At 30.7% G+C, this 24705-nt stretch overlaps 1 protein-coding gene across 1 annotated transcript in view; it reads right to left on the reverse strand.

Annotated features, from left to right (window-relative positions):
* Positions 1–24705, reverse strand: part of LOC124535255 (suppressor of lurcher protein 1) — a 311311-nt gene that overhangs the window by 247361 nt on the left and 39245 nt on the right. The window contains exon 2 of the mRNA XM_047111390.1: positions 11715–11776. Within this exon, the coding sequence (XP_046967346.1) occupies positions 11715–11738 (24 nt within the window). The 5' untranslated portion in view covers positions 11739–11776. The remainder of the gene's footprint in view (positions 1–11714; positions 11777–24705) is intronic.

Below are 24705 nucleotides of genomic sequence, written 5' to 3' on the forward strand. Positions count from 1 at the left end.
AAGAATTAAGTATACACATATTTTATTTATATTAGTAACTTCTGGTACATCCATTAAAATTTTGGAAGTAATCGGCTACCGTTTTGGAGCTTGAGCATTTTCTTATTTCTTTTGACCTCAGATATCACAAGCATCATTTTTCTTAACTAAACCTATATGTCTTTTATAATTTAAATCAATGTTTCTTCTTTTTTAATAAAGGGTTCTGGACTCATATAGATGAGTCCTTTATCAAGAATTTTAGAGGAGGAGGCAAGACTCCTCTAAAATTCTGAATTATTACATACAGAACATAGAAGAAAATACTTAATGAAGCACAGACAATTATTCTATAGACTGCTCCATATATTGAATAGTATTAGACGATATATGTAACTTTAAATTTAAACACTGATAAAATATCATTTTAAACGTAATACTAACTTTATATTGCTATAAAAAATATTATTGGATCGTAACTTCGCACAAATCTGTTCTGTTACAAGTAACTTTGGTAATAACGAAGCCATATTACGTATCGTAAATAGCTGAATGATAGAACATAAACGATTGCTATGAACATTCAATTCACCAATGAAGATTTGATATACAGTCGTATAAAAAAATAATGTTCGTATTGTACAATATAAGCGACGGATAGGCTTCTATTGAGTTATGGCGTAATTCAATAGAAACATAAGTGGATATGTTTCTTGAGCTTTTAGGGCTAAACAGTAATATAATTGTACTAACATTTTAATTTACCAATTAAAGTTGATGTCAATAAAATATTGATATATAAAGGATGTTTTTCAATACCACTTGGTTATTTCATATCCTTACTGTTAGTTAATAATTCAAAGATTTTATTTAAAACTGTTTTGCCGACACTCCGGACTACAGTTACTGAGATTTTTTCACAAACAACCTCAATAAGATTTTATCGGTCTGACAACGAACTAGAAAAACTACTTTTCAACTAAGTCACGTCTACAGCTGAATAATAATTATGTTACGAACAAACGACGACAAAACTTGACCTAATTATGACAAATATAATTTTGTAGATATTTTGGGATGCACATAAAAAAATGGTTACAGTCTCTACATTTAAAGAGCTTCGTCATAGATGTTCAGAAAAAGATTTTAGATTGCTATTTACTGATTTGTTAAAATTCAACAAATAATTAATTTTATACGTGGAAAAATAATACTGGCCGGTTAGAGGTTAAATTTTTATTTTAACTAATGTAAATATTTGACATTTAACTTTTTTTTTTAAATAAAGACTTGATACATTTTAGCAATGAAATGAAATGTAAACAGAACCTGTCATCGGGTTCGTGAGCCACCAGTAAATATTTAAATAAAACGTTATATAAATCAGATTTTGACAAACTTTTATATAATAATTGATTAAATCGTTCGTATAATTTTCATCGAAAATATTAAATTCGATCCAGCTGTTAGCAATATGTTCTTATCCCATATATTATTATGATTCTAGCCAGCGAACACCCGCCGGGGTCGAAACCATATGTCGTCCCGCGCTTAACGAAGATTTAGTGAGTTAGTAATGTCGCATGCCTAAACCGTATGTAATATCAACGTGCTAATAACTGAATACCGTGTTAACATTCTGGAACCACTATGGAATATTAACATTACATCTTTACAGATTATGAAACGTTAACGATACTCACAGGTTATATGAATCAATTTCATGGTTCTAATACAAAGTCAAAATGCAATTTTAGTAAATATTGTATAGAAAAAGTTTTACACTGTGATCTATACTTCGGAGAGGAGAGTGCCTTTTTTGTTTTAAGCAAGTGGACTATCCGATGGGTCCCCTGATAGTAAGCGGTCACTAGTGCCTACAAACATTCGCACTGGAAGAAATATTAAACATTCTTTGCATTGCCAATGTGCCTCCGACCTTTACTTTCAAATTACTTTCTTCTGTAAAGGAGAAGTAAGTAAATTTGAAGTTTGGTATTAGAGTCTGGCTATGGCTATACCTAGGCTATCAAAGACATTATATTGTCATAGTTGTTCTATAAAGCAGAAATACGTAAGTAAATTAGAAGTTTGATGTAGGATTTTGAGTAATTATGTGCTAGAATGTAGAGCTTACACATGCAGGCTGCATGAGTAAGCAAAGATATTGTGTATATATTGGTATTATGCTAGTTTTGTTGTCAGCGTTCTTCATCTCTTAAGTGAATTTGAAGGGTAGAATTGGAGTTTGGATATGTATGTGATAGAATTTTGAATTTACACATTCATTGGATGTATGATCCAGCCAGTCGTCTTGCGTAAATCGTCAGGACTTGAATGCGAGTAGCTGAAGAACGATCACAGTGGCATACAATTGGAGAGACCTATGTCCAGCGGTGGACGAACATGGGCTGTAGATGATGATGATGATAATGAATATATATAATAATAGATATCTTATCATAGATATTTAAGATTTTTTTACCTATTAATACCAAAATTTATTTAAAAATCGATAAAACGTTTTTTAAATTTAATTATTAAGGGTGCTAAATGGGAAATGCTTAAAGTGACCAGACAAACCACATCCGACCATTTTTATGTATCGTTTTTAACTTAATATAATTTCAGAATTGGTAGGAATAATTAATAGTCACGTAACTGTTTCCTCGTTTCGAAATGCATGAATTAATTGTAACAAGTTTTATCGTCGTTCAGTCGTTATTCAATTTATCTTAAATTATGTTTTATTCTGGCCTTCTTTTATGTTATATAATTAAACGTATTAAAAGTCAATTCAGTTTCATGCGCAGATTAATATAATACTTAATAACCTTACTACTACTACTACCTTACCATACTTGTATTAAGAATATTGAAATAGAATCACCAAATAAATTAAATAACAATTCAGATTTCAAATGAAATTCACGATTACGGAAAGTATAATTATTTTAATATAAAATTAAGGATTACCATGAAATGTGCTACCTGATGATGATGACGATTATCCCCATAGAAAGAAATATCTAAAAGTAAACGAACATTTACTATTGAATTTTAACACTGGCTAACTCAACAAATGAAACTTTGATATGCTGTTTGACGGTAAACTATTTAATTAAATTATACATTACCTTTTTTATTTAATACAACCTTAAAAATAGTAAGTGATCACCACCGCCCTACAACAACAACGACAACCTGTATATTTCCCACTGCTGAATTAATGCCTCATCTCCCTTTGAGGAGAAGGTTCGGGACATATTCCACACCGCTGTTCCAATGCAGGTTGGTGGAATACACATGTGGCAGAATTTCTATGGAATTAGACACATGCTGGTTTCCTCACGATGTTTTTCTTCAACGCCGACCACGAGATGAATTATAAATACAAATTAAGCACATGAAAAATCAGTGGTGCATGCCTAGGTTTGAACCCGCAATCATTGTTTAAGATGCACGCGTTCTAACCACTGGGCCATCTCGGCTCAACCAAACCGCCCATAGTCATTGGAATAGTAAGAAATATTAAGAGCTAAGATGTAATGGTCCTTTTTCCTGTGGTTACCCAAACTCCCTTAATGTAATTAACACATAATATTTTTACATACTGATTAGTTTAAACTATGTATAAAATGTGTTTCATTTTGTTATTTAGATAATAAAACGTAACTTGATAAAATATATTATCATTGGTAATAAAGCTGTGCAGTGTTTTGTATTGTTCGGTGATAAAGTACATTAAGATGTTAAAGTAGCCTAGTCGGCCTTGGCGAGTCTTTGTGTTCAGTTGAGATATTTTGTCATCGCGCTTCGCAACGTAACTAATGTTTCTTAATGCACTTGAAGATACTTGTTGGAAAACAGTAACAACTTGGTTAAATGTTTCTTGTTAATTTGTAAGCAAATAAAATTAAACGCAATGTTTTTTCGCTCTTTAGTGTACTTTGTTCTCAAAACCAGCTGATGTTGACAATCAATTATATAAAACTAGAACAAGTGAAATATAGTATATTGTCAAATTCTGTACAATGTATGACGTCATTAAATATATTAAATAGTATACAATATTCGCTTTAATATTATATTATTGACCACTTTTTAAATCTACAGTGTAATTTATTGTATTGTGTTCCTTTTGTACTGTGACTTCATATATAATTAAAAAGTAATATTTTTGTATACATTATTATATACTTGTACCATTTAAACCTTCCTTATATATTTAAATAAAGTATAATATTAATCAACAGAATTAAAGTCAAGAGTAGAAGAAACTTAATTAAGACACTTTTAGTACTTAATAATTTCAATCAAAATTTAAATATCGGTTTTCTCGAGATTAATAGATCAATTTTAAAGCTTTATAGAATATTTTAATTAAATACTAACAAGTTACGAACACGAGCTCCGGTAATCGAGTCCTTAACTATTTCTTAGTGACTAATTGAGCGCCTCGTGGCCTCGTGTTAATGAGACAACTCTCTCAGTTTCAAAAACGTCAGCACATCCTTTGATAGTATTACGTTTGTGCAGTTCATAATGATTTAGTTGTCTTCAGAAGCTTCTTAACAGAACGAAATGTTTAATTTAGAAATGTAAGAAAATATACGTTCCAGTATTTTATATTTACTTTGAATATATACTTGGTGGTAGGGCTTTCTGCAAGCCGCCGGGGCGGTAGAATAACTGATGATTGGTGGTAGGTACCACACCAAACAACAGTTCTCAGTAATGTTGTGTTTGAAGGGTGAGTGAGCCAGAGTAAATACAGGGACATTACATCTTAGTTACCAACCCAAGGTTGGTTTGGCGCATTGACGATGAAAGGAATAGTTAAAATTTATTTTCTTATCTAACGTTAATAAGGTTTTACAATGAAATTAGATAGCTTTTGGCATTCCTAAAATTTTTTTTTCAGAAACGCAAACTTTCGCGAACGCCCGACTAGTTCACTATAATTCTTCTATATTGAGCAAGTATAGAATTTGGCATACTGAATGCAGGTCAATCACCTGCATATATTGCAAAACCTATTGTGCTTTTACGAGATCATATTATTACTAATCCATTTTGTACTACACAACATTATATTGTTGCTCGGTTAGATACGACTACAATAACGTAGACGAGAATGCATGCAATTCTACCCAATATAGCGCACATATTATACAAATATATCTGCACAAATATATTATGTACAATTGTATATATATCATAACAAAACAAAATGAATAAGCATTTTTTATACTGAATATATTTGTTCGAACATACATCACTACAAAATGACGTATTCGAATCGAACTCAATATGGTAATATGCAATACGTGATCAACATACAGACTGAATACAACCCGTAAACATAATGGAAAGATAAAGATAGATATCTTATTATTTTCTATCATCATAACCAAACTCTATTTACTTAAAAAATAACGACATACATATAACTCTATTGTAATCTTTTCAATTAAATTTAGCTCATCTTTAATAACGAGATCATCTTATAACGGATATATTATGTCTTGAAAAAAACTACAAAAGGATTGTTAGATACAAAATCCCTTCCTATTGTTCTTTTAATGTGAAGAAGCATTAAGTCTTGATACTCTTCAACGGTTCTTCGTTGCCTCTTTTGTCTCAAGACATTTTGTCATCGGCCTTTGTGTCGCAGCTAATGGATACGGATGCGGATAGATTACTTCATTTCTTTCATTATGACGTAAAATCTTTCATTATTCCACTGGATATATGTTGACATAGTCATAATTATATAATGTTATTAATACCAGCTTTTAGCTGTTCCATTTGTTTGGAAGATCGATCGTTGCAATAAAAATATAGAGAGAATATATTTTTTCCGCACAATAGTTTTTCATAACACAGCTTAGGTATATTTCAATTAAATTCAGCTAGCTTTTGTGATGTTAAAGTGAGCACGTTATAAACTATCATATTCGATCATATTCAATTTGAAATACTCTACAAATTACCTTGAAATTTATGTCTATGTTCCAAAGAGTTTTTATTGAAAATAAGTACGACAGATACTCAATGCAATTCAATTTTCTATGGGTTCCATTGTTTCCCGTTCTATCTTTAAAAGTAAAATAATCCTTCCTTATCCAGCCATTACTTTAACTTACACGATACGCGTTGGACCTTTTTTGATTGGTTAAAAAATATCAAAATTGTTCTTCTTTCTTTTCGCCTTTCTTTCAATTTTGTCTTCCATTATATTTGTAACGAAGTTTCTCGCGGTGCCGTATTAAATGTGCTAACATCTCGCTCCTTTTGTTTACAGGCCTTCATTTATAATTTTTTACGCTATTATAATTTTTTTCGTTAAATAAAAATTGTAGCGCCCGAATGTTATTATTTTTTCCACTTTTATTAAATATAACCGTGAATTATAGCTTGGTTTCGTTATTAATTTTATAATAAAGAGACTTCATTATTAAACAAATCACTTGTCATTAGGTATAAGGAAGAGACGTTTTTTAAGAGTCCTATCATCAATTATGGCTGTGAAGGTTTAGGTATACGGCAGAAATGGTTGAAAAAATAAAAACAAACTAAGTACATATCAATTAATAGGTACTTTACTGTCTTTTGATTCTGTGATCTATGGCTAAACGTCTTAATTGTTGGGATATGGGTTCACCTTTTTACTAAAATAACTTCTTTGTTTACATTTTTGTTAGCCTTTATCAAAAATACGAAATCACATTTTAAATTGAGCATAATTAATCATTTTGAAAAAAAAATCTTGATGAGGCTTTTAGTACAGAGGAAATAAATTAAATAAATTTGTATATTGATTCTCTGGGTGGTGATAATTCAATTCATTTCCTTAGATAATTAGGGCAATTAACATATGAAGTCGAGCAGAAGTTATTTGAACGAATTTAAGAGTTATAATTATTTAATTATTATGCTTTAATGTCAACTTTTTAACTTTGTAGTATTATCGATACATATAATAATAAAGAAGTGTGTGATTGTAATATTTAAAAAAGCCCCTTTATAGTCAATGCATGTATACGGTACATATACCACAATATTTTTTTACGATTTTTATCTGTGTCTGTCTGTCTGTTTATTCCGGCTACTTTCTGGAACAGCTGGAGCGATTTTGACGGGACTTTCACTGGCAGTTAACTAATAAATAAGGAATAACTTAGGCTGCAATCATTTATGTATTTAGCTAGTATATATACTAGTTATAAAAAATGCCTAACATAAAAAGGGCTTTCTGTAGTCACCTCCACTTAACACCATTGGTACTGTGAAAAATATAAAATAATTCTCATGCTATTGTTACGTTGCCAAATATAGTATCTAAAATAACCCTTATGCTACAAGCATTTAGAATACTCGCTCAACAAAATCTCCTCTATTACACTCCACCTAAAACGATTAACGATAGTGTATTTCATAAAATCAATGTGTGATTACTTGTACAGTATGATAGCTTACAAAGAAACGTAAATCTCAGTGTGAAGTAACCCTAAACCCAGGTAATAGCTGGAATATTTGACAATACCTTCTGAATTGTCGTTAAATTTCCGTTTTATATCGCGATAATGTCGCCCTCGGTGAAAATCGAGGATTTAAGCTTTAAAGGAAGGTTCATAGAATTTGTTTGACATAGTTAACACAGAAAGGTAAAACGTTAATTTTAGTTCGGTTTGTTTTATTATTAATATAAATAATATGTTGTTATTCAATATAAAATGAAACTTGGTTTTGTGATTATGTGTTATGTTCACAGAATACACCGGGCCATATTAATCACGATAAAAAGTGTTTATGTGTCAACGTTATAATCTACACAATTGAATTTGATAACTAAACTTAATGCGTAATTCCTTCGGATTAATAATGTTGTCTTAAATTTTCGCGATTATTACACATTTAAATAAAAATAGTTATAACGTATTTAAATCGCGTATATTAATTTTTCTTTTTGACATCCCGACGTTTCGAGCACTTTACAGCGTTCGTGGTCACGGGTTACAGTTCGGATTTCCATCGATCTTCAAAAAAACTATACTGTGACAAAAGTACCGCTGAATTAATTTCAGAGCGCAACAAAAGCTGACATAACAAATTGCTGTTTATTAGGCATTTAGAATAGAAATAAATCAGAACTGTTTTCAGATTAAACTACTCAATCAAGTAGTTTAGGAATTGTGCTTGACCCAGAAATGAGGCAAGCCGTCGTTGATTTTCATCTCCATTTAACTTTGCTTTAACGTCCATCGATGGCTCTAGATAAGCGGGTTCGAAAGAGAAATACGGCTAGTTTAGTAAAGTGCTTCGTAAAAGCCGTTTCATATCCGAAGGATAGTTTACGTAAATCACTTTTGCAGCGCCTTTACTTTATAAGATGAGTTGAAAATGCTAGCTAGCCTTTCAAAGACTTAAAATATCATTTTTAATATTAATATTTCATTTGACTTTATAGTTCCTTTTATCTTTTCAAAAGCTTTACAAGAACATATTTATGTATAATATTACTAGGAAGTTACTTTGATTATTTTACTTTAAAATTTGATTTACGTTGTTTTGTCAAAATAAAGTTATGGCTATTCGGTGATCCGAGGAGAGGCATTATAGTGGTCGACTCATAAAAATATTATTTTTACGTTTATATATTGTTAATTTTCAATTTCACAAAGACAAAGAAGATTTAATGAAATTCGACGATTATTAGAGTATTAAAAATATATTCTCGTATAGAGTGTCCTATCGTAGAGAGTGTTAGGTAAAAAAATATGTTAATCTTTGGGTTCAAGCCTGCGTCATGGCAAATTTTAGCAAATTTTTTTCAATAATTTGGCCATCAAAGTTTATAGTACCTATAAGTATAAATTTACTTTCAAACTGAACTATCAAAATAAATAAAGTGTAAACCAATTATTATTTTCCCTTTTAATCGTAAATGTTGTACAATATTTAAATTTACTATAATGCAATGTATAGTTTGACACTAGCGGAAAATATTAAATACAAAACATTTGCATTCATTCGGTCCGAGAGTCAAAAATCTGTTTCGTTTCGGGAATCTAAAACGACGTTGCATTAAATATGTTATTTAATTCACAAAGAGACCGTCATAATTTGTCCTTAGCATGTATATAATAGGATTACCATATAGCTGTGGTATTGTTAGTATCCAGGCTCATTGTTGAGATTTAAAAAAGAAATAATAGAATATATATTTCTCCTTTGTGCACGTTGGAAAAGTGCCAGTTACGAGTAACTAGCTTAAATACCATGACGGGATTTCAACTTAAATGAGGAAGTCGACACTAAAACCGTTACGACTTTTTAATTACATATTCTTTTTTTTATTTCAGTAATCTTAACAGACAAACGAGGTTTGTTTAAGTCTTTATATGCAATTTATATATGGAAAATAAAGGAGGTTCTACAACGGTCAGTTGTTCTAAATTCGAAACAAACGATTTGATTTTCAATTTGATTTTCGCTTGTTATATAACACAATATTCTAGTCTTTTTAAATGTAAAATATTGAGAAGAGGTTACTTCCTTTGTACTAAACATTAAATTAGGTTGGTCGAGTAATATGATTGTCTGCTTTGTAGACTAGTGCATCTAAGGCCATTCCTATAATGGGTTTAAGGATTATGAGAGTGCACTTATGTTTGGGCATTTACGTACACTATAATATGTTATGCTATTGACTGTTAAGACTGATCACACTGTGGCTAAAATCGACAAGGACTATTATCACAAAATGTTGTCTTCTTCTTTCTGATGTAAAATTTCTGATGATTGGAAGAGAACAATCTATGTGCATCTGTTTACCCGCTGTTCTAAGTTTAATACCTTAGTTTAATCAACAATGTGTTTATATTCGAAATTGTATCGCTTCTATTTATCTATCAATTCGCTTTGAGTGAAATAAATAAAAAGTTAAATTCTTACTTACAATAGTAGAATATAAAATATACGTGAAAAGTTGACAAGCGGTGGACTCGCAAACTTTTTAAAAATAAATTAATCCCATTGCTCGGTTTTGTGAATATCCGTTGTTACAGTTATAAAACAACTCGAAACGTTTTTATTATTTTTATTTGATTTATAGCTTTACTGTTTTTTTTTATAAAGACCTTTACGTTTAGCGATATTGCAAAAACTATTAATCCCTATAAATTGTTTTTTTTTCCATTACATTTATTATTCGTATGTTTTCATACTTTGATTTGTGCTATCAGAGCAAATCGAAGTGTAATTCATTGCAAAACAGTTATTTTTCACTACAGATACTTTGGAATGAAAATTTATCATTCAATTATTAACAGCATATATATATTATATGTTTTCATTTTAATTTCGCTTCTGGGCTAGCTTACTATTTACTATATATTTTTTAATGAAATAGCTAAGCGAACGGGTAATTAGGTCAGCTGGTGTTAGTGGTCACTACAACCCATAGAGATTGGTCGGCGAAGAAATCTTAATCATTCCTTACATCTCCAAGGCGCTATCAATCTAGGGAACTAAGTTATTATGTCAGTTGCACCTAGTATAGTTATACTTGCTCACTGAACTTTCAAAATGAAACGCAATAATGCAGAGTATTGCTGCTAGGCGGTCGACTAACGATGAGAGGTAACCTACCCCAGTAAAAGTAAGTAACACCTAGTAAATCTGGTAAAATATTGATTGGTTTGTCTTAGTCATCATTAATTATCTGGGAAACTTCTTTGAGGATAGGACTAAGTGATGGATTTAGCCAGTCCAGTTCCTCCTTCACCCACCTAAATCTTAAAAAAGGATAAAGCAAATATCAGCGATGAAAATTAATAAAAATATATGCATAACAGAACTATCTACTACAATATCAATTCTAAGTACATCATGAAATGTGACTTAAATAATTGCTTTACATATTTATTAACATGAGAATATTATAATGTCAACAAGAGCTACTGTTCGCGCGTATTACTAACCTTAGTAGTATAATGTTAATTAATTAATTGGCAAATTCACCTCAAACACTCACTCACTCACCTCGCATAGAGTATTTGATCGTCTTTGGATAACTATTATTTTCTTAATTCATAGATGGTTATTTACATATTATTAAAGTAACATAATACATAAAAAAACAGATAATTTTCAGCTTCATATTCAACCTATTTTTAAACTGCCGTGATGCTTTTAAGTATTCACATAGTTAATTTATTATTAATAAATTTCACACCGCTGATAGAAAATATATTATACTTGTAAACATATTTAAATATAGAACCTATTCAAAGATGTTTACCACTGATTAATGCGAAATAACTTCAAGACTTCTAGAGAGAAATTTGTCCACTTCGAGGACGCTTAGTCAATACTATAGATATACCATATTCAGCAAGGTAATTTTTCATAGATTATTCTTGTCAGACTTCGGTGTTTCGTTTCAAGATATCGGTAGAATTACATCAATAAATAAGAAAACTTATAGAAATATTATTTAATTTTTATAATGTCCAAAGGAATTAACACAATAATTATTAATTTCGGAAATACGGAAAATTGCTTAAAAACTACAAAGTTATGCAATAAGATTATTAGAGCTGTATAGGTATAGAACAGATAGCTTCGATCGATTTTATTATATTATGTAACTATGTTTATAACGAAGTGATTTTTTTTATTTAATCTACAGATTAAAAGACATATGAGAGAAATGTATTCAAACGTACCTTCATTGCACTATCGTGTCCCATAGCGACTTATCCTCGCCATAATAATAACGTTAATATATCTGAAACAAATTAAACATTCGATTACATATTTTTTCCTTTTTTTAGATAACTAAAAAATAAGAGATTTGAAGTCAGTACGATTTCCAACACACCAAATGTTTAATATATATTAATACGTACGGCTAAACCTCTGAAATGAATATACATACACATGGATACATATGCTACTTTTTATTCGTGTATTTAGATTACTTTAGCACATGGCTGAAATCTAACTAGTACGCACGTTAAGACTAGTATTTATTCATATTTTATAAATAGTATATACACGTATATACATAGAATATATATGATAGGTAGAAATTCCAGTGAGTAGAGCCCGTTTAATTAATTGAAGCCGTTATTTTATGTAAATAAATCATTAATATTTCAACAGTAAATAAAAATATCGTGAATTATGTTACAGCTAAGAGAGAATGTTAAGTATTTAAATGTTTCGGAAATCACACCAAAAAACTAAACGTATATGTAAAAGGGCTAATAGGTGTTCTGTAGAAGTTATTACGAATAAATTGACATATAAAACTCTAACATGACTTCAACCAATATTGAATACCGCGTCCTCTGACAATTATTGAATATCTAAATACTCCTTTCGTATAATTAACTTTTATTTTGATATTATTAACATCTACATCCATCGAGATTAGTAACTACGAACTGACCAAAGTTTGTTATGAAATGTTTTACAGAATATTATTAAAGATAGCATCTTGGATCAAATGCGTGTCAAATCTTAATCTTTGATTACAGTTCAATGACCAATATACTTGACGTTTGTAGCAGAGAACGTCCACCTCACACTTGCTTAATTTGCATTTATAATCTTGTGCTTGACTGAGCAAGGAACACTGCAAGTCTTCCAGCTCACAGTGCAGGGATATGACGAAATAGTTTCGAAAAATTCTCATTGAGCAGATAAGACTAAGATTATTCAGTAATGTAACATTTAAGTTAGTAGCTTTACATAGAGAATTCTTAAGTCACTTAAAGCTCTAAAAGCTTCAGCAATCTGTTATACGCTGTCGAATAATAGTTATTAATTTAACCCATATAAACATAGACATTCACAAAGAAAGGATTTTTGGAAATTTAACTTCAAGATGGAAAATGCGAATACCTTTATATATCTATATAGATACATATGTTTTAATGTAATGTTATTTTGATATCAAATGTTTGTATATACTGTGATGTTTATTTCCCGAATACAAATTAATACTATCCGTCGGCAAGCTAGTCAGTCATTTTGTTTTATAAAATACGCCGAATTAATAAAAATATATTTTAGGCGCAGCTAAGTGAAATAAAGACATAAACTAACGTCTAATCAAAGAGAAGACAGTGCTTTCTACTAAAAAAAAAAGTTAATTATAAGCAAACATCGTATTAAATATTTTTTTATTAAAACTATTGGATATTTATCAGTAACCCATTTCTTTTAGAGTAACATCCTGGATTGTTTATTAATGACTAGCGACGCGCCCCGGCTTCGCACGGGTGCAATGCTGATAGTAAATATACTACAGAATTTGTTTATTTACGATATTATATAAGAAAGTAAAATGATCAGAGTTTTTTTCTTTATACAGAAATATACAGAAACTTTTCTCTCGAATCACTCTATCTATTTAAAAAAAAACCACACCAAAATCCGTTACGTACTTTTAAAAATTTAAGCATACATAAGGACAGAGAAAGCGACTTTGTTTTATGCTATGTAGTGATTATCTTTTTTGTATGTTGTACATTTAAACTGCAAGCTCACTGAATTTCATTTAAACGGATCTGTATGAAATTAATGACATTACACTGATTACATGATCGTGTTACTAATGGACCGGCACGTCAGTGTAATTTTGATTAACATAACAGTATGCGATATTATGCAAATTAAGTTACCTCAGTATAATCACAAGCAGAGTCAAATTATGAAAAAATGTTATGAATTAAGTGTTAAGGTTAATGACCTCTTGAACACATACATTCTATAAAAATATTTTGGTATATGTACTGAGTATACGTATTAGTAAAAAGCTCTATTTGATATTACAAACAGTCACTCCAATTTTGTAATTTTAAAAGATAATGGACACTATACAATATGACATCTTAACTTACATTTAAGAAGACTTATTCTTTATCCAAATGTAATTTAGTTATTTTTGTAACTGCATTTGAATGTTCTTAAGTAGCGGTTACAAATTATTGATTTTGGCCCAAGTTTAACGATTAATATTATACCGTATCTCTCAGTCCAAGGTCAACAAAATCGTTATAGCTTGTACTTTTATAATTGAAAGTAAATAATTTCACAAAAATATTTTAATTAACTCAGCGGCTTTAAAAAAAGACTGATCTCAAATAAATATTGGAGAATTCGTTTGAATTTCTCGCTACTTTCAAAATCGCCTAATAAATAATTTTTAGTGACATAATCTTACATTTTATTTCATACAAAGTAAGTGTTTGTATAACGCAGCTAAAATAAAATTTACGATCCTATGATTCATCATTTTTATAATCGTTCAAAACGCTCTGCGTAACATATAATAATTTTTCGTATTTATAAAGTATTTTCACAATGTTGTATGCGTCACTATTCAAAATTGAAATTCCAATTAAGTAGTGAAAGTGTATGCAATACTATGTTCCTTTTTTAAAAAAGAATATAAAATATTTCAAGGACAAGTGCAACACGATTGAAATCGCTTCGAATCGAATCGTCGAGACATTTTTCTAAGACTACTTTGTCAAGTTTAAGGATTATATTAGTAAAACTTCGATATTTATAAGAAACTTTTTGTCTTGAAAATTAATAATGAATGAAGATGATGATATTTTGTAATTTTATGTCTGTCTTTTTAATTAAGCATAAGCATTTGGATTAATTTCAATAAAATTGTCTCAGTAAAAGGTAATATCTTACATAATGATATAAGTTCAACATTTAAATATGATCATAAATAAATAATGTAAATGTAATATATACATATCATTTAGTCGGCATAAGTCTCGAAAAAAGTTTTAAATTCAAAATATTTAATGCTAAGTTTAGTATTACAATGCAATGTTATTCATTTTTTGTAAGAAATGTTATACATGGATACATCGGTAAATCACAGAGAAACGTTGATGCGATGTATCTGCCGTTATTTTCTAGTGTTCAACTACCTAGACACCCATTATGTGGAAAAAATGGGTCAGACGGCACCGTACCCAGTGAGGCAAACTTTAGAGTCAGCTAGTTCTTTGAGTACATTGAATTTTCAAAGGTACTGATTTAGATACTAATGCTTTCCAAAATCTTTGATATTTATAGACAAGTAAAATAATTTAATTGTAATTAATTCGAGTGTAGTCTTTAATGAAACCGACATCGTTCAAATATATTTTTTTTAATCGTTAGGAAAATGAATGAAAGTTGTGTTACAACTTTCCTGATGTATTTTAAGATAAATGACGACATTTGCTATACGTTTTTTCTATTTATGATATTATAATATTGTCAAACGTTTCAGAAGTAATTTCTTTAAAGAAAGAAATTATTATGTCGAAATCAAAATATACTTTATTCAAGTGGGCTCATAAAATCACTTTTGAATTATCTTGATACAGAATTGAATTTAATATTTGGTAAAGCTACTACCGGTTCTGAAAATTGATTGTATATAGAATAACTTGGTGGTAGGGCTTTTTGCAAGCCCGCTTGGGTAGGTACCACCCACTCATCAGTTATTCTACCGCCAAATATCAGTACTCAGTATTGGTGTGTTACGGTTTGAAGGGTGTGTGAGCCAGTGTAACTACAAGCACAAGGGACATAATACCTTAGTTCCCAAGGTTGGTGGCACATTGACGATGTAAGGAATATTTAATATTTCTTACAGCGTCATTGTCTATGGGTGATGGTGACCACTTACCATCAGGTGGCCCATATGCTCGTCCGCCATCCTATAACATAAAAAAACCGGCAAGTAACTAAGTCAGTAGTTACTCTTTGCTATCACTTTTATAACAGTATATTAGTAAAGTGCAATTAAATTTGTACACATTCAATTGAGGAATCAAACCGTACTAAGTCCACGCTTATTATGTATTTCATGTAACTGAAGCACCTTTTAATTTTATTTGTACGAATATAATATTAATTACAAAGTTTTACATAAAACCACATATGTAACGTGTATTTTATAGAACATTAGTTCGCGTAGCGACCGTTTAAATTTATAACATTAAATGGTTTTATAAAGTAAATACCTTGAACGCAGAATGCTATAAATATACAAATAATTCATTTTAAACGAATTAATAATGGCTTTGTAACTGCCTTTCTGTCATCATAATTCATTTCTACGTTTCACGATCATCAACTATGTGACGTTATTAAAAGCGAGATAATGCATTGTTTAATTACAAAATATGCTCAAGGCTTTCTTTGCTATCAATATGAAATTATTAAAAACACAAGGATCACATAGGTAGACCTGGGATGGCCAAATATGGCCCAGTGGTTCCAACACGCAAATTTTCAAACACGGGCAAACAGCATTAAATGTTTAATTAGTATCTATAATTCACCACGTACTCGGAGATGAAAGAAAATGTCGTGAGGAAAGCTACACGTGGGTGAGATCCTGCCATGTGTAACCGACCGCAGTAATCTCGTAACATTCTCCTCAAAAAAGAGAGGGGGTTTTTATTCAGAAGGCTGTAGAGCCTGTAGAGTTTACCTATTTAATTTTATAAAAATTAAATTTATATCTGAATGTTGCGCTTTCACAGCAAAAAAGCTGAATCGAATTTGATGAAACTTTTTGAAAACTTTGTATAAATGTCTAATACCACAACCAACCCTTAAAACGAGAGTAAGAATGAAAGATATAATTATATAGTTTGTAGTACATATATATATAATATTAAGTGGGTTTCTTGCATAGTATCTTAGCCGGCTGTAGCTTTTGGTAAAATAACGATTCAAAAGCACTTATAAGGGTCGACTTGAATAAAGTTATTATATTCTTATACTTTGCTCCCAAGGGTGCTGGCGAATAGAAATATCTATGCCCAGTAGTGACCATTTACCATCAGTTGGCGGATTGACGCATACGCGTGCTTATATTCTATCACAGGCGGTATCTCAAAGAAAAATATTTATGCAGCAAATATATTATTTATTAATACATGAAATGTCAAAAAGTGACGTATGACAATGGCAATTAAATAAACGTTCAAACGTCAACGATAAGTCTATTTTAATTAATTCACGACCGGTGTACGAATGTTCTAACGTAATAAATGATTCAAAATGCTTTTAACAAGATGGACTGTAAATTATTAATATAAAATTTACGCTTCAAAAGAGTGTTAATGTTTAAAATAAATATTGTTCTTTTTTTGAAAAATACACACGATACAAGATGTCTATTCGTTTTTTCGACTAATCGCACACTGAAACAATTTTGACAATGATCTCCACCAAAAGTAGGTCAGCATCGTGGCACGAGATGTAATCATGCAGCGGATCACAAGAGCAATACACACACACTTACAGTAACACTGAAAATTCTGTCAGAATTATGTAACCGACTCCATAATTGACACGCACTTAGAGCAGTAATTGCGTGTCTCGCGTTAATAAAACCTCATTTACCATTAAGCTTTTAATATTATCTTAATAAATATGTTACGATCACTCTCTGATTTTAATGCTTTAGTCACTTGATACTTGACAGATTTTTAAAGTTATTTAGAAAAATACTATTTTACGTTTTGGCTCGATTTAAAAAATACTTGTATTTTGTTTACTCTTGTTTTACACCATTATTACATATAAGGTGCGTCAAATGCAGGTAACATACATATATATACCATATGTTACGTTGCTTATTAAGCACATAAATTGTAACTGTCAGTCCGTTCACACTGTGCAGCCACTTCCTATGGTCAATGAGTCACATAGTGTCAAAGAAAATAGTATTACCAAAACCATTTCCCAGAAATGTGTCACTACCAATATTAATAGTCCAAATAGTCTGGATACAATGTCTGACACTGTCTGTAATACTTATAATACATATATGTACTCGGACAAGGTAGGCCAGGGCATGGGATCATTATTAAGTAAGAATTTGAAGCAAAAAGTAATTAACATTTGTAGTCCAGGGATTCCATACATAGAAATGATAAACAAAATTAAACAAACTAAATATAAGGAAAATTCTAATATTATAATTTTCTATGGAGACAGTTTATCAGTTAGGAAAAAAGATGTCTTAAAATCAATAAACATCCTTCTTGACATAAATAAAAATTATAGATGTAAATATTTACTATGTGCTTTCCCATATTCTAACTTACTAACGGAAGCACAAAATAAATACATCTATAATTTAAATCTATTTTTACATAGCATGACATGCCGTCATAGTGACGTATTTATTAATTTTGACATAAATAAATTTATATTTAACTTTAAGCTGACAAAGGATACAATGTAACTGCCACTTAAATATAAACGACATATCCAATTGTAGACACTACAATTAAAAAAAATATTATACCCTTGATTAGTAGTTGTGCTACTAACAATAATAAATTAAAAAACTAAGCAATAAGACAACGGATAAGCACTATAAATATATTATTAGTATTGTACATCAGAATATACAGAGCTTATCCAGCAAAGATAACGAAATTGAATTATTTTTAAAGTACTATAATATTGACATATTTTGTATTAGCGAACACTGGATCTTGTCACATCAGCTACCACCTAGTATTAATAACTATAAATTGTCAAGTGCGTTCTTTAGAAAATTAACTAAACATGGAGGATCATTAATATACACAAAACAGAATATACATTGTAAAGAGCGAAAAGACATTGTGGATCTTTCAATAGAGCGCACTGTTGAACTGTCATGCGTGGAACTCGAGCATACTATAGCTATGTGCGTATACCGACCTCCACAATCGGATTTTAACCTTTTTGAATGTGTGATGGAGGACGCCCTTAAGCGAGTCTGTACTGGGCGAAAGAATATAGTTATTTGTGGAGATTTTAACATTGACATTTTAGTGCAATCTTCCATAAGTACTAGGTTCATAAATTTATTTCAATCTTATAATCTAAATAACATATTTTGTGAACCTACAAGAATATCAGCGACTTCCGCAACCTGCATAGATAACGTGTTTTGTAGTTGTGGGGCCGTTAATAAGAAAATCTTATCAAACCTTACATCAGATCACTTTGGCCAAATGATGTCAATAGGTATAAAAAAAATCAAAAGAAACGAAAAATCACTTGTAGGCCAATTACTGCAAAAGGTTTAATCAACTTTAATAATGCTTTACACTGTAGCCTTCCAAAATTGAATCTTAGCTCAAATGATCCCAACTCTTTATATACTTCTCTTTTACAAGTAATTAATAACGAATTCAATAAAATATTTCAGTTAAAAACCTTTTATCAAAACAATGAAATGCAGTTCTCAGACTGGGCCACTACCGGTATCTATATAAGTCGAAATAAATTGTATGAGCTATATGAACTTAAGAAATATAATCTTGATTGTAAATTTATCAATTTTGTTAAAAAATATTCCAAGTTATTTAAACAAGTTTGTCAAACAGCTCGTTCGTTGCATATTAAAAATAAAATCTTAAAATCTAATAATAAAATGAAAACTACTTGGGATATTATAAGTTCGGAAACAGGTAGGTTGAAGTTTGATGCAGGGCAGTTATCCCTTAGTATAAAAGGCAAAATTGTAGGTAAAGATCTAGATGTGGCCAATGAATTCGAAGAATATTTCTCTAATATTCCTCTGAATATTACTAAAGGACTTAATGCGTTTCCTAATGACGCTTTAGACCTATTCAAATGTTATGTTCCCCAGAATGAGTTAGAATTTTCTTTTGAGAATATAACTCCGTACGAAATATTAAAAATATTTAAACATTAAATCTGAAAAAAACCTGTGATCTTTGGGATTTATCAGTCACAATTATTAACAATGTAATTGTTGACTTGGCTCCTTATTTAGCTATAATCTTTAATAAATGTGTACAATCTGGTATTTTTCCTGATATGTTGAAATTAAGTAAAGTAATCCCATTATTTAAGTCCGGTGATAAAAATGATCCAAACAATTACAGACCGATATCTATTTTGCCAGTATTAAGTAAAATTTTTGAGAAAGTCATGCTTAATCAATTGCTATTATACTTTAACTCGAATAAGCTATTGCATTCTCAACAGTTTGGTTTTACTAAGGGTCGCTCGACTGCTGATGCGGGTGTAGCATTTGTTAAGCACATTTATGATGCGTGGGAAAAGTCACAAAACGCTATTGGAGTTTTTTGTGATTTATCAAAAGCTTTCGATTGCGTTAGGCATGATATTCTCCTAGAAAAGCTTAAATATTATGGTATCAGGGGCCCTGCATTGAAATTAATTTCCTCCTACCTTAGTGAAAGAGTTTTGAAGGTTGTGGTTAATGGTGCAAAATCAAATGGCGCTGTGGCGCAAATGGGTGTACCACAGGGTTCAATTTTGGGACCTCTCTTGTTCTTAATATATATAAATGATTTACCTTATTTCGTAAAAAATACTTGCGATATTGTACTGTTTGCAGATGATACATCCCTCATTTTTAAACTTGATAGAAAAATAAACAACTATGACGTTGTAAGCAGTGCTCTGTCGCGGGTTCTTGGTTGGTTTGACATAAATAATTTAGTACTAAATGCTAAAAAGACTAAATGTGTTTTGTTTTCCTTGCCAAATGTCAAATCAAATCCTTCTGCAATAACTTTGAAAAATGAAAGGCTTGAGTTTGTTGAGTCGACGGTCTTTTTAGGGATAACCCTTGACTCCAAACTGCAGTGGGGCACCCATTTGTATGCCCTGGCAAGAAAACTAAGTAATGCCATTTATGCAATAAAAATAATTAGAAAACTTACGGACATAAGTACTGCTAGACTAGTTTATTTTAGTAATTTTCACAGTATTATGTCATATGGAATGTTGTTATGGGGTAATGCAGCAGAGATTGAAGTTGTTTTTATTCTACAGAAAAGAGCTATCCGATCTATTTACAATATTAACTCCAGGACATCATTACGCGAAAAATTTAAAGAAATAGGTGTATTAACGGCTGTTTCACAATATATTTATGATAATATAATCTTTATACAAAAGAATATTAAAAATTATTCTATCAATGCTGATGTACATACTATTAATACAAGAAATAAGAATAAACTTGTAACCCCCAGTTTCCGTTTGCATACGGTAAATAGAACGTTTTTGGGCAATGGTATACGCATATATAATAAGATACCGGAAAATATAATCAATTTACCATTTTCAAAATTTAAAAATATTATTAAGACTAAATTAATAAATAAATCATACTATTCATTAAAATAGTACTTTTTAGAAAGAAACGCGTGGAGTTAGGCTCGGGTTCCATGATAGGACGCTAATTACTGTCAATAACAGCATTGTAAATGTGTTTATTTGAAAAGAGCAACTATGCGAGTTTCTTGCCGTTTCTTCTCGCTAGAAGCTGCTTTCCGAAACGGTGGTAGTATTTGATTATTGACGATTCAAAAACGCTTCATTGTGAAGTTTACTTGAATAAAATTGATTTGATTTGATTTGATTATTACCTGTATTAATCTAAAGTGTTAATAATGAACCTATTCTTAAAATCTGATGTAATGTTTCTTAATAAATAATGTATTATGGGGTACAAAGAATAAGTGGTTATAAGTCATATTGCACATTTATATGTTCAGTATTTAATGACTTGATTCTTAAATATTTTAATGTTGTGGATACCTTACGTTGCAGATCTAAGTCTTGAAATTAGTAGTGGCTTTTAATGTCAAAATGTAATGTAACTCGTGACAGTTACGTTTGACACTTGCCAAACGTCATACTAGTGTGTCAACCAAATCAAAGTTTCACTAGTGTGCGTTAAGGGTTTCACTTGTGTGCGTGTATCTAATGAATAACTTTTACACTATTTTTCCATGTATTTTCAACTAGATAGACATCCAGATAAATAAATATGAATTAAAAATAGTTACTGTATAACTCTGGACCGGGTGGAATGGTAAGAATGCTAGCAGCATTTCTCCGTTGAATCGCAATTCCGATCCTCTGGACTAAATGTGTAATGTTATTTATTGTTATTTATTTATATAAATAAATTGTTAATAAAAGTTGTTACTTAGTTTGTGAAAATAAATAAATATAAAATATTGCGTAAAAATAACGTCTTAGATACAGTTCCGTATCATGTATCAAGTGTCGGCCAGTCCTTAGTCTGATAAATTAATCTTCGTCAGTTTACGCCTAATAGAAGAAGGGCGTTACGTAGCTATTTGATCCAGGAATGTTTAAGGGTGATTACTTATTTAGATTAAAATGACTTAGTAGTAGCTGAGTCATAAAGTTATAAATAGTTGATTAGCGAGGAATTACATTTAAGTTTTAGTTTAACGTGCTATATGCTTTCTTCCAAACCAACAAGTAAGCTACCTGATTTTTAGTGAAAATTACCGCTACTGCCACCACTACCTTCAATTCGACTTTCATACAGACTTCGTATATCTTTAGTATTAAATCAATTATTTTAAGATATGTTTATTTTTCGATCCTTTACATTCAAGTACATAAAAGTAAAGTGTCAAAAAATTATTTTTTTTTAAGTAATCCCATACCCATATTTTTTACATATGATGATCATTTAATATCTAATCGCCAATGTACCGCCAACTTTAGGAACTAAGACATATTATCCCTTGTATCTGTACACTGGCTGAATCAACCAAAGCGGAACCCAAGGTATAAAGTATTGCAGTTTAGCGGTATAATATGTGATGAGTGACCTTCACCTGATGATAAATGGTCACCACCACCCACAGACAATTACGCTGTATATAATATTAATCAGTACCTTAATTGCCAAAGCATCAACAACATTGGAAACTAAGGTTTTATGTCCTTTTTACACTGGCTCACCCACCATTCATACCAGAACTCAATATTAGTGAGTACGTACTAGCAGTACGTACTCACGTTACGTTACACACATACGTTTGGCGGTAGAATATCGGATGAGTATTTAATACCTACACAGACAACCTTGCACAAAATCCGACCACTAAGTAAATACAATCAGAAATATAATGATTTTACAGAAATATTTTGAACATAATATAAATTGATGCTAGTACAAATAAATTTTCTCGGAGTAAACTTCAAATTTCAAATTGCCCGTGACAATTTCCCCTACCTTAAAGTGCTTTCAATTTGCGTTTAAACATTTAACGGGAATGCCATTTTTGTGATAATGGCTGAACAGCCTATCGTTACTCGAAATACAACATCGTAACAGTGAACGTAAAATAAATTAATAAACATTAAATTCGCTTTTTATTTTTTCAGATCTTCCCGCTACATTTAGCAAAAACATCATCACCGGACTTTCGGATAATTTAGCGAATTTTATTACTTTAACTACCACTTTTTTTAAAATATGCGTATAAAAATAAATTGAACAATTTGATATTATTATATAAATTATATTACATTACTTTAATAATGAAATATCGAAAAGGTTTATTTTAGTTTTTGAAGGCATTTTACGTGATTGTAGGTACGTATTACCCACTCACCAGATATTCCAAAAAAGTCCAGCCGGAATACAACAACACTGAACAATCAGTATGGTTGTATTCCGGCTTGAAGGACGAATGGAGTCAGTGTTACTGCAGGCACAACTCAAGGAGCATAACATCTTAGTTCCGAAGGTCGGTGACGGTGGCGCGTTGGCGATGTAAGGAATAGTTAATATTTGTAATTGTCTGTGTACCGTATAATCGTCTATCAACATATGCCTTAAAAAAATAGTAGACGTTTTCCTGACCAAAACTTTCTATTAAACAGCAATCTGACACAACTGGAAGTAGATCAAACTTACGACCAACGGTTATTAGTACATTTCGAGGCACAGGCGTAATCTTCCAGACTCCAGGATACTCAGATTTTCATGATAGAAAACTGCCCTCCTAACTAAGATGACCGTAACTAACATTTTTATGAAAAATGAGTTAATAATTGATTCGGAATCAGCGTGTTGAGATCTACAATCTCTTCTTAGTGATGTTTTTGATAAAACTTACACAAACCGAGATAATGTTTATCATAAGCGCCGTAATTACATATTTTTATGTTTGTTCCTAAATTTAAAGACCGTAAGATCGCCTACGTTCGTTATGCTTAAAATGTTTGAATGAGCTTGATCATTCGTTAAAAATGTTTACCAAATATAATCGCCGTAATATGATATACCGCTGATATCTGAACTAAGTTCATTAATTGTGCAAGGCTAATACTAAACATAAAAACAGTAACAAACAATTTACGGTCCTTTTGCCTAGTAATGGTAATAATAATCGGACTTTTTAACTACTGAAAACTAGGATATTGGATCTTACCGTTTTCAAATGTATGATGCGATAACCTTTTTGATATCCTTTCTTTATAATTTTACTACATATAACAAGCGTAAACGCGGTTATACGTCTGTTATATTTTGTATTAATATTATGGGTTTTAAGACGCGAGGGGATGAGTTACATATCCGCTTAGCGGTCGGTGCATCGTCAGAATTCGTGGGTTGTGCGTGCATTATTTGAATGTGTGAGGCACGAGAAAACATAAGTTAATGTTTGTTATCTAGATTAGCTTAGTTCTATGGATATTCAGAAGATATTTTTATTGGATTATTTTGTTGCATTTTGAAGGTAAATGCTTAATACGATTGTATTTTAGTTCGGTAAATCTAGCCAAATTTGATTTGTTTGTGATAGTGTAAGTAGTGTAATAATAAGACTATAAGTATTT

Source organism: Vanessa cardui, chromosome 14 (assembly GCF_905220365.1).
Source record: "Vanessa cardui chromosome 14, ilVanCard2.1, whole genome shotgun sequence".
Taxonomy (NCBI): Eukaryota; Metazoa; Arthropoda; class Insecta; order Lepidoptera; family Nymphalidae; genus Vanessa; species Vanessa cardui.